The sequence below is a fragment of the Salarias fasciatus genome, chromosome 20, assembly GCF_902148845.1.
Source record: "Salarias fasciatus chromosome 20, fSalaFa1.1, whole genome shotgun sequence".
NCBI classification, from domain to species: domain Eukaryota; kingdom Metazoa; phylum Chordata; class Actinopteri; order Blenniiformes; family Blenniidae; genus Salarias; species Salarias fasciatus.
This window is the reverse complement of record NC_043764.1, coordinates 18,067,575-18,080,747: the sequence shown is the minus strand read 5'-3', so window position 1 is coordinate 18,080,747 and position 13,173 is coordinate 18,067,575. Positions and strand designations below refer to the sequence as shown.

The following is a 13,173-nucleotide window of genomic DNA, read 5'->3' as shown; positions in this document are numbered from 1 at the left end:
GTTAATTCGCAGCACGTTGACATGGGTTTGATGAAAACTGAAGCCATTCTCTGCAGAATCTGCATGTTCTCTCTTGGCAGGTTACATTTGGAGGTACTCAGTGGTGTTTAGTCTGCAGGAGGGAACGTGTTGTGGCTGTTTGCTCTGTGACGGACCAGCAGGTGTGTTTTCCCTCTAACTCTGAACTGGTACAAGATGGACAGTTTTTCAAGTTTGAGACTAAAATAGAAATGCAAGACAACAGTTTGTGTCTTTCAACAATTTGATACCTTTTTTTCAAATGAATTTCTCTGTGTTCAGAAGACAAATTTAACATTTTTTCTGTAACAGCACGTGTGTATTGTTTTGTTCTTCGGACAAAATTAAAACCAACTGCTGATCAAACTGATCCCTTTGATGAATACATTTCAAAATCTGTTGTTATAATAATGCAGTGAAGTAATACAGGTTGATGGTCCTGATTTGGATACGTAACACATCCATGAACATGAATAAAGATGCATCTGAAGACAATAAGAATATCATGAAAATGCTGATTTTTATTCAACGTTGTTTCCTCCATATTGTGAAATTTCCATTTAGAAAAAAAATATTTGAAACATTTGAAGCCTTTTCTGTTTAATCATTTGTGATTTTAGCCCACGATTCATGAAAATCAGGATTATTTTTAAATATATTTGATAAAATTAAATATCAATTTCTTTAAATGAAACTATTCAAATACTGACAAAAAATGACTTTTTCAGACTGTGTGAACTGCCACTTAAACTTCACACAAAATTATACTGGGCCCTCCTTAAGTAACCATATTTGATATTTTCTCCACTTCTTGTTGGATGAGCTGACGGCAGTCTCAGAATATATTTAATATTGAGGAGTGATGTGTAAAAGGACTTTTTTTGCTTTACACTCGTCACAAAAACTGATATTTCCTTTGAAGAGCTTTAAGTATTTCAGTGAGTTTTTTTTTTTTTTTTTTTTTTTTAATGAATGGTTAGAAGAACTCATTGGAAACAGATACTACTGGGTTGTTTTACTTCATGCCGTTTTGAATTCTGACGGCTTCTGCTGGTGGAAATATCTGGTGTTACGTCTCTGCACCAACACGGAGGTGGAGCAGCCGTCTGGGCCTCTCCTGCAATATTGGGATCAGTTTCTGTTCTGCGCTCTACCTCTTCCTCCTCCTCCTCCTCCTCATCACTCCGGACTCTCCAGCCCCGGTTCCTCTTTTCCCCTGCTGCTTCCTCTTTAGGTTAAAATCTCTGCAGATCAGCTGAGCCAAAACTCCTCCTGCTGCCGCTAAAACCTCTCTGGTGGTTTGAAGCCGTCGCTCCTGCCAACGGGAAACACTCGTTATACTTTCATTCTGCCAGGGATTACTAAGAAGTATTGATCCCTACTCTGTTATATTCACATCCAAGAAGAACAAAAACTTCCCCAAAGCAGCAGCAGCTTCAGCTGAGTCACACACAAAAAACCCCCAATATGTTCCAATTAATTTTGATTCAGCGAGGAAAAAAAATACTCAGAAGTTTGTTCCATAATATAAACAAGAAAAAAAAAAAAACATTTTCAATATGAGGACAAAAATCGAGACCAAGAGTAATGAAAATGTACTAAAATTTAATCATTCATAAAAGCTGGAAAATCATCTGTGACAGGGTAACACAAGAAGCAATATTAGAGTTGGTTTAGTACAATATATTTTCAGCCTCAAGACACAAATCAGAACGCACCATTTTCCCCCCCATCGGTCTATAAAATACTAATTTCCTTAGCTTTATTATGCAAAAATGGAAGTAGAATATATTATGGGAAATATGGAAGGCTTGCAGCTCTCAATATAAAACAAAGTCACTTAGGAAAGATGTTATCTCATCAATGCACGTCCCTGTAAGTAGGAGCGAGTAACTTATGGACAATGACGCATCTTCATTGACACTGTTAGTGCAGAAATGTACAAGAAGACCAACATTTCACATGGACTCCTCTGCAAACGCATTGTCACAATATGCCAAAGACTGATGTTACTTTATAACAAAAGGTTTTAGTTCCCATATATGGATTTAAATCCACGGTCTCCTCTTTTACACTGATATTTCCAAAAGAAAGACACCTTGGAGAAAAGAGAGAGAGAAAAAAAAATAACAGTTGTCATCAGGCTGACGATTCAAAAAAAAACCCAAAAAACACAGGCGGATTTCTTTGCCATTAAAAAGCAGAAAGAGTATCTGGAGTATGTGCCATCTCCTGCCATTTTGCGAGTGGTGAAGTTTTCTGTCGGCCTGTTTCAAAACGGTCTGGAGAGGACTTGGAATGCTGGCACGATCCACTGGGAAACAGTTAATCATTACAAGTTTCTGCAAGGAGAGAGAGAAAAAAAAAAAAAAAAACAGTCAGCATCCATCTCCTGTCAGACGCACATCATCCACAACATTATGACCACGGAGAGACGCCGTGATTGAAAGACCATTTATTGTTTCGTCTTTGTCAGTGGGTGGGACGTATTCAAAGAAAAAGAAAAAAAAAGACATTTGGTCTTCAGAGCTCCATCATTTGATGGAGATTGACTGTGATGGGTGGAAGAAGACTGTATCAGAGCGTCTCTAAATCTGCAGCTGTTGAGGGGAGTTCACCGACTACGGTATCTGGTTTTCATTAAAAGTAATCCAAGGAAGAAAAGACAAATAACTTTCAACTCTGTCACGAGAAAACAAGGATCGCTGATGCCAGATATACCAGAAAAAAAAAAAAAAAAAACTGTGTAATTTCCAAGAATCTGCTGTCATAAAACCCACAGCGCACCTCCAGAGAGCTGTGAGGCCCACGCCTCAACAGGTCTGGGCTGTTCTGGACATACGAACTCTCCTCAGCATGTGTACAAATAGGAGCTTCCAGCCAGCAGCTCCAACAACTTTTACTTTGGACGGTGAAAAGACTTTAGGAGTTGCTGAATACCCATCTGCTCAATGAAAGGTCTGGAATCGAACCCAGACAACTGCTGCGAGGCAACAGTGCTAAACACTGGACAACCGTGACACAAATTGTCAGGGTATAAATTCCCAAACATTATTGTGGTAGATTAAAGACCATAAAGTGTTACATAAAGGGAAGTGTTTGATATAAAATGAAAGAATCTTTATAAAGACCTTTGTTTCCTCATCGATCAACGTGAGCAGGAAGAAGTGCAGCACGTTTACCCGTACAGCAACAAACCTGCGAATGAACCAAGTCTATTCTTCAAACAAAGCTTGTTTTTTTTTTCAGCTCTTGGTTTGTTTTTCTGCCTCCTGCCATCACAGACAACGTTCTGTGTTTTTATTGATGTGAAAGTTTTTACTATCACAGTGTAGCAACGCTGCGCTGTTTCACTGGAGAAGCCAGAACGACGCGTTTACTGCAGCTCAACCGAGCTCCGAGTCTCCGGAGACTCATTTTCATATCAAAGAGGGGAGACGTGAAACCAATTACGTACATTCACAAACCTGCGAAATCACAGCCGAACACACGACTCTGAGGAAACAGCGGCAGCTAATTTAAAGTCCTATTTATTGGATTTGCACAGACACCGGCGTGTGCAACAGTTACACCTACCCAGCAGCAGGTGGAGCCACAGCATTTGATGAAATTAGAGCATTTTCTCATCAAACAGAAATATTTTTGATCTAACTGAAAAGGATCAGCTTCTAAATTGATTTGAACACATTCTGACGCTGGGTGAGGGTTCCACTGAAACACGGTCCTTCCTTTTTTCCAGCTCACATGAAAACAGAGGCTGGTGTGACAGATCGGCACAAGGCGTCCAGGGACTCGGGAGCTTTCATCTCTTCTGCTTCGACACCCAGAACCCTTTGAGAGACGCTTTCGGGGGAATATCAGCGGCGGTTTAATCTGCTTTTGCTCAGTTTATCTCAAATTACTCTAAAGACGCCGTGTTTGTGTTTGTCATTGAAATGAAGTGATAATCTGCCACCGATCTCGGAGCGCTGAGTGACGAGCGGAGCTCAGCGAGCAGCTGGAGCCCCGCGAGTGGAATACATTTTGTTCTGACTCCCACTCACCTGGCCTGGAGCTGCCGTGGGAGGGCGTTTTAGAGCAGTGTGCAACTCGACTTCTTTTTTGTCTTCTTCTTTTCCATCGGCGTTTTTCTGTTGATCTGTCGCACCAGATCATAGAAAATCTACAAAAGAAGAAGAAGAAAAAAAAAAAAAAACTCGGCTGTGTCAATGTGTATTTGCTTCAGCAGTGGAAACAGAACAGGAAGAGAATCAAAACACTGCTCCAGAAAGATCTTATCTGTGGAAATGTCTGCTGAAAATGACACTGAAAGCAGAGACACATAAGCTGGTAGAGACTTTACCCAAGTTTGTTTTCTCCAGCAAACACAACAGTGAAGCACATAACTCCTAAAACAAAAGGTTTTTCCTCTAAACAGATGCTGGATCACGCAGGATATTTATGACTGTTTATTTAATATGTAAAGTACTGCTTGATTATGACGTTTTAAGTCATTTTCTAATCTAAATCCACCTGAAGTTATCAAAAACTTGCGTCACTCTCCACCTGTTGCACGAGTCATTTGCCCTTACCTCATTAACATTGATCTTTGATTTAGCTGAAGTCTCTAAAAAGGCACAGTTGCTCCACTGCCGGGCCAGGTTCTGACCCTGCTCCTTGCCCACCACGCGCTCGTCCTCCAGGTCACACTTGTTCCCCACCAGGATCATGGGAACCTGCACCATGGACACAAACCAGGCAGTCAAACGGGCTCTCCGGGTCATTTCAAAGGTGAGAGGCGTGAAAAGTTGAAGTGAAAGTGGTAGCAGTGACTGAGAGGCTCGGCTTGACATTTAGGAGCCTGTGACAGAAAGAAAGGAGCAGCTCGTGCGTCTAAGGCAGGCAGATCAACACATCTGAGGTGAATAGAGCACAACGCCGAGTCAAAACATGCAAGTAAGTTCACATTACACACACAAAAATAAAAAGTGTGGGAAGAGTTTGTTTGTTTTTTTTCCACCTGTGGTGGAGCTTCATGTTTTTCTCATTTCGATGTTATCAAAGCTGCAGGATGCTACTTCCTACAAAACTATTATGCATGTAGAGATGTACCAACTAATTAATGAATCAGTAAATGTTTAAACCAAAAATTCTGTAGAGATAAACTTGAGAAATTACCATTAAAAATGTAAAAATCTTAATGGTTCATTGAGAGATTTCACCTTTGACCAGATAGGATATCTCTAACAATGCAAGGAAGTGATGTGATTTTAAAACTGTGCTTCATGACAAACATGAATATTGAACAGAATTTGCGTGAATAAATACAAAAAATGAAAGTAAATCCACACATCCGCACCACTCAGTGCTGCGTGTGAGAAGAACCGAGACGCGGACGAGCGACACGCCGCCCGTTATGAATAAATAAAGCAGCTGCTCAGCGTGCCGCACATCCTCCCTCCAAACCAAGTGACGAGGTGACAACGGCTGAAGGTAACACAAAGCGTCTCACAACAGCTCTGACATTTGCAGCCTGTCACAAAGTTCCTGCCCCCCCTCCTCTCCCTGAACTCTTCCCCACAGAGCCGGCTCTAATGAGGTGACCCGTGCCGATCGCACGGAGAAGCCAAACAAGTCCTCAGCGGAGCGAGGAAACGCCTCGCAGCCGTTGGGGTTTTAAAAATGTTTGATAACATCAGTTAAAGGAAAAACCATTCCAAGAGCAAACGGTTAAAGAGTGAAGGTTTCCACTCACGTCCTCGGTGTCCTTCACTCGTAGGATCTGTTCCCGGAGGTCCTGGAGGTCGTTGAACGTGGATTGTGCCGTGATGGAGTACACCAGAGCGAAGCCTTGGCCGTTCTTCATGTACAGGTCCCTCATCGCCGTGAACTGTTCCTGCAAAGCGGCCGCAGAGAGGAGACGCCGTCAGAGGCCCGTCCACCTTCAGCTCTTCACCAAAAACCCACAGCTCCACTTACTGTGCCGGCTGTGTCCAGGATCTCCAGCATGCACTGCTGCCCATCAACCTCCACTTGCTGTCAGAAGGCAAAGAAAAACACACTTTCAGAAGGAGGATAAAGGTGTTAAATTCACTGATTCTCTTTAATTTGTTTCGACTTTACCTTTCTGTAGGAGTCTTCTATTGTGGGGTCATACTTTTCCACAAATATGCCTTGCACGAATTGGACTGTCTGAAAGGGACGAAGGAAGACGGGAGGGGCGATCATCATCATCATCACACAACTCACAAAATTCCAAAACACACACATTTTTAAGCAATCAGAAGAAAGACACCAGCATTTCACGTTTCACTGTCTCAACGGTAAAACGTCAGCTGCTGTCAAAAGAGGAAAAAATGTTTTGTTGTAAAACGCAGCGAAGCAATCAGTCCTCAACCATTTCCTCCAAAGAAGAAGAAGTCGTCAAAGAGGAAGTCAACCTGCGCCGTGCTGGCGGCATAAATACACATGTGGCTGAGGAGCAACTGAAAAACACTCATCTCATGATATTGATCCATTAGTCCAAGCAGGCGAAGCAAATTGAGCGTTTGTTGATTTTGACCACATTAACTAAAGATCCAGCTGAGTGTGTTCAGTAAAATACACCATAACTGTGTTGACAGAGCAGCCTGGTTATAAAAGTGTGAAAGAGATTTGTCTCCTGGCAGCAGCCATAACTCACCAGTGCAGATTTTCCCACGCCTCCTGATCCCAGCACCACGAGCTTGTACTCACGCATGGTGGGCAACTTCACTGGACAGCACAAGAGTCTGTGAGAGAGCAGAGGAAGAGACGGGGTGAGACACGGCCTTCGGCGTGGAATATCCAGCTCAAACACCGTCGGCCGTTGACACAATAACCTGCAATCATAGCAAGCCTCATCCATCGCTAAAACAGTGGAGCGAAGTTCCCGGACAGAAGAAGCTCCGTCTGCCGCTGACGCCGATCAAAATGTGGATCTGCAGATAACTTATCACGCATCTTGATACTGAAACTATTGACTGAGCTGCTGTGACGGTGAACACCCCGGCAGCTCAGCGTCCACAATGAAAAGTCACTGTTGACATCAGCGGATTGAAACCTCGCTCCTCTGCCAAAAAATGAGCTCGCTCCCCCACCCACTACCAGGGGACTCCAGTTGTCATGATGATACGGGCGTTGGCTTCAAGGGGAGAAAAAGAAAAGAAAAAACACTGAATAATGAAGCCAATAACACAAACATGCTAGTTTTAAGCCGCAGAGCACCGAGGAGTCACTGAGGGCTCCAAGTGTCAGAAATGTTGTAGGACAAAAAAAAAAAAAAAAAAAAGAGGCGCAGTCGGCAGGCAGTTCTAGTGCCACAAATAACTTCATCTCATTACAATAGAGGAGAAAGGCCACGGAGAACGACCCATCATCAGCTCCATCAGCCTGACACAGTTTAGACGGCGTGCATGGCCTAGAAAAGACTGGTACTGAGAGGAGCGCGCACAAGCATGAAACAGTCCGGACCCAGACAGACAGCTTCTCTCACATCAATCCCAAAGATTCAGGGAGAAATGTCTCAAATCAACAATAATAATAATGCTAATAATGGCTTGTTCTGAATGCCAAACAACCACTTCCTATTATAATGAACTTGTGAGATTATGTACGCTCGACCGATCACAGAAAAAGAGACATTTCCATTTGAGGGTGAAAGGTCGGACCACAAAACAACAGTAATTAATCACATATGCAAATAACAAGCATGCATCATACATACAACAGATGTGAGTGTTTTAAACACCACTCTGAAGTGAAACACTCATCTGATATATAAATGTCATAAAAGGGGGGGGGGGTGCACAAAAAAATCTCTTTGAATCTACTAATTATACCATGTCTGTGGGACCTTTGTCAAATGTTGAGACAAACAATACAGAAACCACTCTGTCACACTCCACTGGCATTTGCAATTCTAACGACGACGTATGAAACGGCACCAGAAACTCGCCGGGAATACGGGGCAGTCCACAAAGAGCCATTGTCACGGCCCTCCTCTTCTCAAGTGCACCATACAAACGGAAAATGGAGATCAGAGGAAGCGTGGCCTGACCATCGCACTGAAATCATTGCTGGGACGAAGGTGACGCCAGCGTGTGCACGGAGCGTTTTGTCGGCCTAAAAAGGGACGTCGAGGCAAATCACAGGGGAGCTTAGAATGTAAATTTATGTGGGTGTCACAAAACTGGCTTCAAAGCCTTTGACATCAGATAAAAGCCAGCCTTCCTCTGATGAGATACGAGCCCGGACTCAAACAGTGGACCGACCGACCGACCGACCGACCCTTGAACACGTGAGCTGACAACCTTCATCAATCCCACTCGTAAGAGAGGCAACAACAGGGCCGCCTTTTAAAGGTTAACAGCAGACAAACACTCACACACAAATACTGCATGATAATCAAGGAATAAATTACATAAGATACAAATGAACAAAGCGTTTGCTTTAGCTTAGAGCACAAAAAAAAAATTATTCTTGCTTCACTTACTGTGTACACGGCTGCTGCAGATGACAACTCCCTCTACATCTGTGGAGGGGGGACGACAGACCCTCAGGTACACCGATGTCCGCTGGAAGGTGCCGAAGGTTCGCCGGGAGCCAAAAGAAGTTGACTCGACACCAGACGGCTCACACAGGAAACTGGCCCTGCAGTGAACCAGCAACACAACCGTCATTCATCTCTAATCAAGAGTTTGCCGACAAACCGTGTCGAGAAAGATTTTTATCAAAAGAAAGTTTCAAGCCCGACACAAGCCAAAGGCAGTCAGAGGAGGTGCTGAAATCATCTGAGCAGTGTGTGTGTCGTCACATGGTGAGCCGCTAACGCTCCTGAGGGATGACCGTTTACTACAGGTGCTTTATGGAGTCAAGAGGTGACTGTCAAATTACATAATCAAAACTAGAAAATTCCAGAGGAAGTTTTACTTTGTGATTGCAAATAAAAAGGATGTTAACACAGACTATATAGGAGTATTTTATACAGTTTGACACCTCTGTGTCCAGTTTCAACAGCTACTGTAATACAATTCAGGTTTAAAACCCTTCTTCTGAGTCATTCATAGTCAAAAAGCCACAAAATTTGTACTGATCTAATGACTTTAATGTTAATAAGTTTGGAATTTGGGGGAAAAAATCTTAGCTTGCATTTTTACTCACAGTATGCTCATTTGAGGAATAAACTATGTTTGAATCAAAAGTTTGAAATCTCTGCAGTACTCCACAGGACCCCTAGGGGTACAAACAACACTTTCAACGACTTGTTGCTGATGACCAAAAAGTAAAGAAAATAATAATTGATGAAAAACTCTTGAGCCTGGTGTGGATCAAACAGCTGTGATGGCCAAACCAGGGAATACTGCTTCCCGTGTCAGATTCAAAGAGAGGGAAATGCACCTAAAGTCTGCTGAAATGCACAAACAAACCTTCAGATTCTACTCATACGCAGTACGTTTATGAAAACTACGTCCTTGAATGTTACCCACTAAGTAAATTATCGATATTTGAGACAAAAGACGGAGAGGAGATAGCTTTAGTGACTACTTATATCGCAGATAGTTTCGAAAGGAAGGGTGTGGCTATTAGTTTCCCAACGCAACAGATCTCTGCTCAAAACAACCGGGTAAAGTCGGGGAAACTCTCGATTCAACACACACAAACTACTAGTTTATGTAAGAGTACGAAAGCAAAAAGCTCATTTATGAGGGTCCGATCAGAAGATAAACTTAGACCGTTAGCATGTAGCTGACAGGTTGAGCTACATGCTAACCCAGATTGCTAGGTGGTAGCTCGGAAAAGTACGGCGACCTGTGCGCCGCCGACGCCGCCACAAAGTTCACTCCGCTCGGCTCACAAAGCACAAACCGAGCTTGGACTTTAACGTGAACCCATTGTGGAAAAACACTGACTATTGAATATAAAGTTAGTACACCGCGATAGCAACTATTTAGCTAACACGGCAAGTTAGCTCGCCTGCTAGCAACAGACTAAACTCCTAAATTCCGCTTCCACTACGAGACTTATTCAAAACTCCGGTCAGGGTGGTGTTGGCAGGAAGACGAAAAAACACACGTCCGAGAACAGAAACGATACAACCGCGTATTAAGAAAGTCACACAGAAAAGTATGTTTATATTGGCAACTCGTTAGTTTGTCATTAGCTGATGTTAGCCACTATAAGTTAGCATGGAAGCTAAGCTATTTTACCCACAGGAAATATTTCAGAGCAGCGGACCCGGAGGCAATCCCAGAGGCTTCCCCAGAAACAGATCAATATCTACAGACTAATGAGACCGATCGCTGGATGATTATCTGTCAGATGATTGATTTTTTTACAAAGTGATAACAGCTCCAGAAGACACTCACCGTGTTCCGCTATGTGTGCGCTAAATGAGCCCGTGGATGTACGGAAGGGTCGGGACGAGCCGCGGCCGCTGATTGGACGAGAGGCAGCCAATCACAGCCATCCAGGTTACTGCGCGATGAAACCGCGCGCGCACACACACACACACACACACACACACACACACACACACACACACACACACACACACACACACACGCACACGCACACATACACACACGAATAGAGTTTATTTCTTTTCGTTATACTTTAAATATAAGTTAATTACAAATTATAAATGCACCATCAATATTCTGTTCTGCTGTTTTCAAATGAAATTTTCTGGGCGCAAAAGCCATGTATACAAAGAGAGAACATGCAACTTCACACAGAAAAACATGGTCATGACTCAAACTCACAAATATCTCAGCATGTGGCAAAAGTGCTATGCAAAACTCCATGATGCTGCCAAAATAGTAGACCAGGTAAAAAAAAAAGTATATATGTATACATATGTGTTAATTTTGTGACTTTTTGTTTTTGAGATATCATTTTCATCCTCTGTTGTGGTTTGTTCATGATTCTGTAAAGTGGGTAACCCTAACCTTAACCCTAATTCATATTTTTGCATCATCAACTTGCTTAAGGAGGGACACTGGAGGCGTCAACCTGGATCTGCTCCTGGTGTTTGTGTGTCCGGATGCAGTCGCTCAGTGCAAGAGGCATTCAGTTAAAGAAATACACAGTTGGCACAACGTCAGTCATCAGCTCGTGCTCCGGTACAAACCACTTCCTTCTAAACCAGTGATCTGATAAAGAATTACATTTTTAAGCTTCGGGTATCAGATTGGTCTGGACAGTGTTTTTCAAATGATCTCAGTATCTGATAATCAATCCAGTCTCGCAGCGATGGAGCTTTTAGTTTCTGTTGACTCTCCTGAGAGGCTCATGTGTGAAGAAGACCGGCATCTTGAAGCCTCCTCTTGGAGCTCAACATGAGAAAGTCTAAAATTATTAGAAGGTACTCACAGTATTAAAAAAATAATAATAAAAAAAGGCTTTCAAATGCCAAAGCTTTTTTGTGTCAAGAGGTTAGTGAAGTGGATTTGGGATCAGGAGTGTTCAAGTTCAAATCCCACTGCTGACAGGTCACCACAATATCTGCCGTCTGTCCAACAGAATCTGATTTCTTCAACTTCCTCAGACTGACACTTTTGGTTTTGTTTTTCTTCCCCTCAAAATGGACCACACATCTGTCTCTCTTTGATTCACTTCCTGTATTTGCTTCTCTGGACAGTATTTTGGCATTTCCCTCTAAACCAACTGGATCACAGTTCACTTGTCTGGCCTGTCGTGTGTAAAGTGACGACGAGCTTTCCCACCACCATCCTGAGACGGACAAAGGAAACCAGGTGAATGTTTGAGATGCTGCAGGTCACCAAGACGCCACTGGACAGAGTCACTCACTTCTGTAGTGGCTATTTAGAGGGACTAAGGCAACTGGGTGTTTTTAGATTGTGGGAGGAAAGTGGAGTGCACTGGGTAAACCAAAGCAGAGGGAGAACACGCAAATTCCAAACAGAAAGGATTGAAACATTCTTGCTATGTGATGAGCATGCAAACCAACACTTCCCTGTTTCACATAGTGGAAAACTGAAAGTTATTTTCAATACATTGGTAATAACAGTTAATTAAGGTCTCTTGATAAGTTTTTTCATCACAACAACAGTCATTATTCTCTCATCAGCTGCTCAAGTGAAATTATCAGCAGATAGCTGCTGCAGTGCGGAGCCTCCGGTCACAAACCCCGAGTCAGCAGGGTTCTAGAAGTTATGGAACAAATGAACATGAAACATAGCTTCAGCTCTGTGGCTTTATTAGTTAACATTATAACTTCATTCTCCTCTTCACACCTCCGGAAAAACTCCACATTTCGTTTCCAATCAGACAGTTTTGATTCTCCAGGAATGAAGCAAAACGAGCATCTCGTCCTTGTCTATCAGTGCTCTGTCAGACGGCCTCTCCACTAAATGTGGCTGACTCAGCGGACCGGTCTCATTTCAGGGACGTCTGGGGTTGGAGGGACACTTGATGGTCCATTGATTTCAGTACTTGTGTGAAACAGGATCTTGATAGCCACTGAATAAAATGCAGAGCCAGCTTTGTGGCCTTGCCAGGACCAGCTCGTTCATTTTACCTGTAATGATTACATTCTACCACAGTTCGTACTTCTCTATAAGTATAACTCCTGGACTGTTTAAGATGATGAGTAGAAAACGTACAAACCCTGGGTTTATTAGATCTGCTTTGACCGTCAAACATTCACCTTGTTTTCTTCTCTGCTTCTCTTCTTGATCCTCTCATCATTTATGGTGTTTCTCATTAGTTGTTTCCGTTGTGGGGGATCTTTCACTTTACATTTAGATATTTCCTCATTACCCCTGACACACACTGAGTTGAGGAAGCTCATCACAGCCGATGTGCTGCTCAGGACAAAGTGTTCCTGTTTTGTTTTGTTTTTTTAAAGCAAACCAATTAAAGCCATCAACAGAGCCCTAAATTATAGATATGGAAATTACAAACAAGTCTTAAAACTAGACTGAGACTGAAGTCGCTCAAGAGTAGATATTCATTTGAAATGATAATTAAGTCTGACTGAGGTCACGTTTCAGAGATATTTTCATCTCAATAAAGTCTCATGTATGAGTCTTTAACTATCCACAAGAGCAAACAAACCTAAAAAATATATGTAAACTGATGTCTCATTTGGCATTTTAGATTAAATGTATTGTTTTGATGGTTTTTGGATGCTTT

The 13,173-nt window shown here is 42.6% G+C and overlaps 1 protein-coding gene across 1 annotated transcript; it reads right to left on the bottom strand.

The window, feature by feature from the left end:
- Positions 1 to 1,602: 1,602 nt before the first annotated feature.
- On the bottom strand, positions 1,603 to 10,434 carry rap1aa (RAP1A, member of RAS oncogene family a). The gene is made up of 9 exons (XM_030118622.1): positions 10,383 to 10,434; positions 8,510 to 8,667; positions 6,680 to 6,767; positions 6,121 to 6,189; positions 5,977 to 6,033; positions 5,753 to 5,893; positions 4,590 to 4,733; positions 4,062 to 4,180; positions 1,603 to 2,360 (listed from the first exon to the last, which is right to left on the bottom strand). The coding sequence occupies exons 3-8, from the start codon at positions 6,734 to 6,736 to the stop codon at positions 4,091 to 4,093; spliced, it is 558 nt and encodes a 185-aa protein (XP_029974482.1). The 5' UTR covers positions 6,737 to 6,767; positions 8,510 to 8,667; positions 10,383 to 10,434; the 3' UTR covers positions 1,603 to 2,360; positions 4,062 to 4,090.
- Positions 10,435 to 13,173: the final 2,739 nt, after the last annotated feature.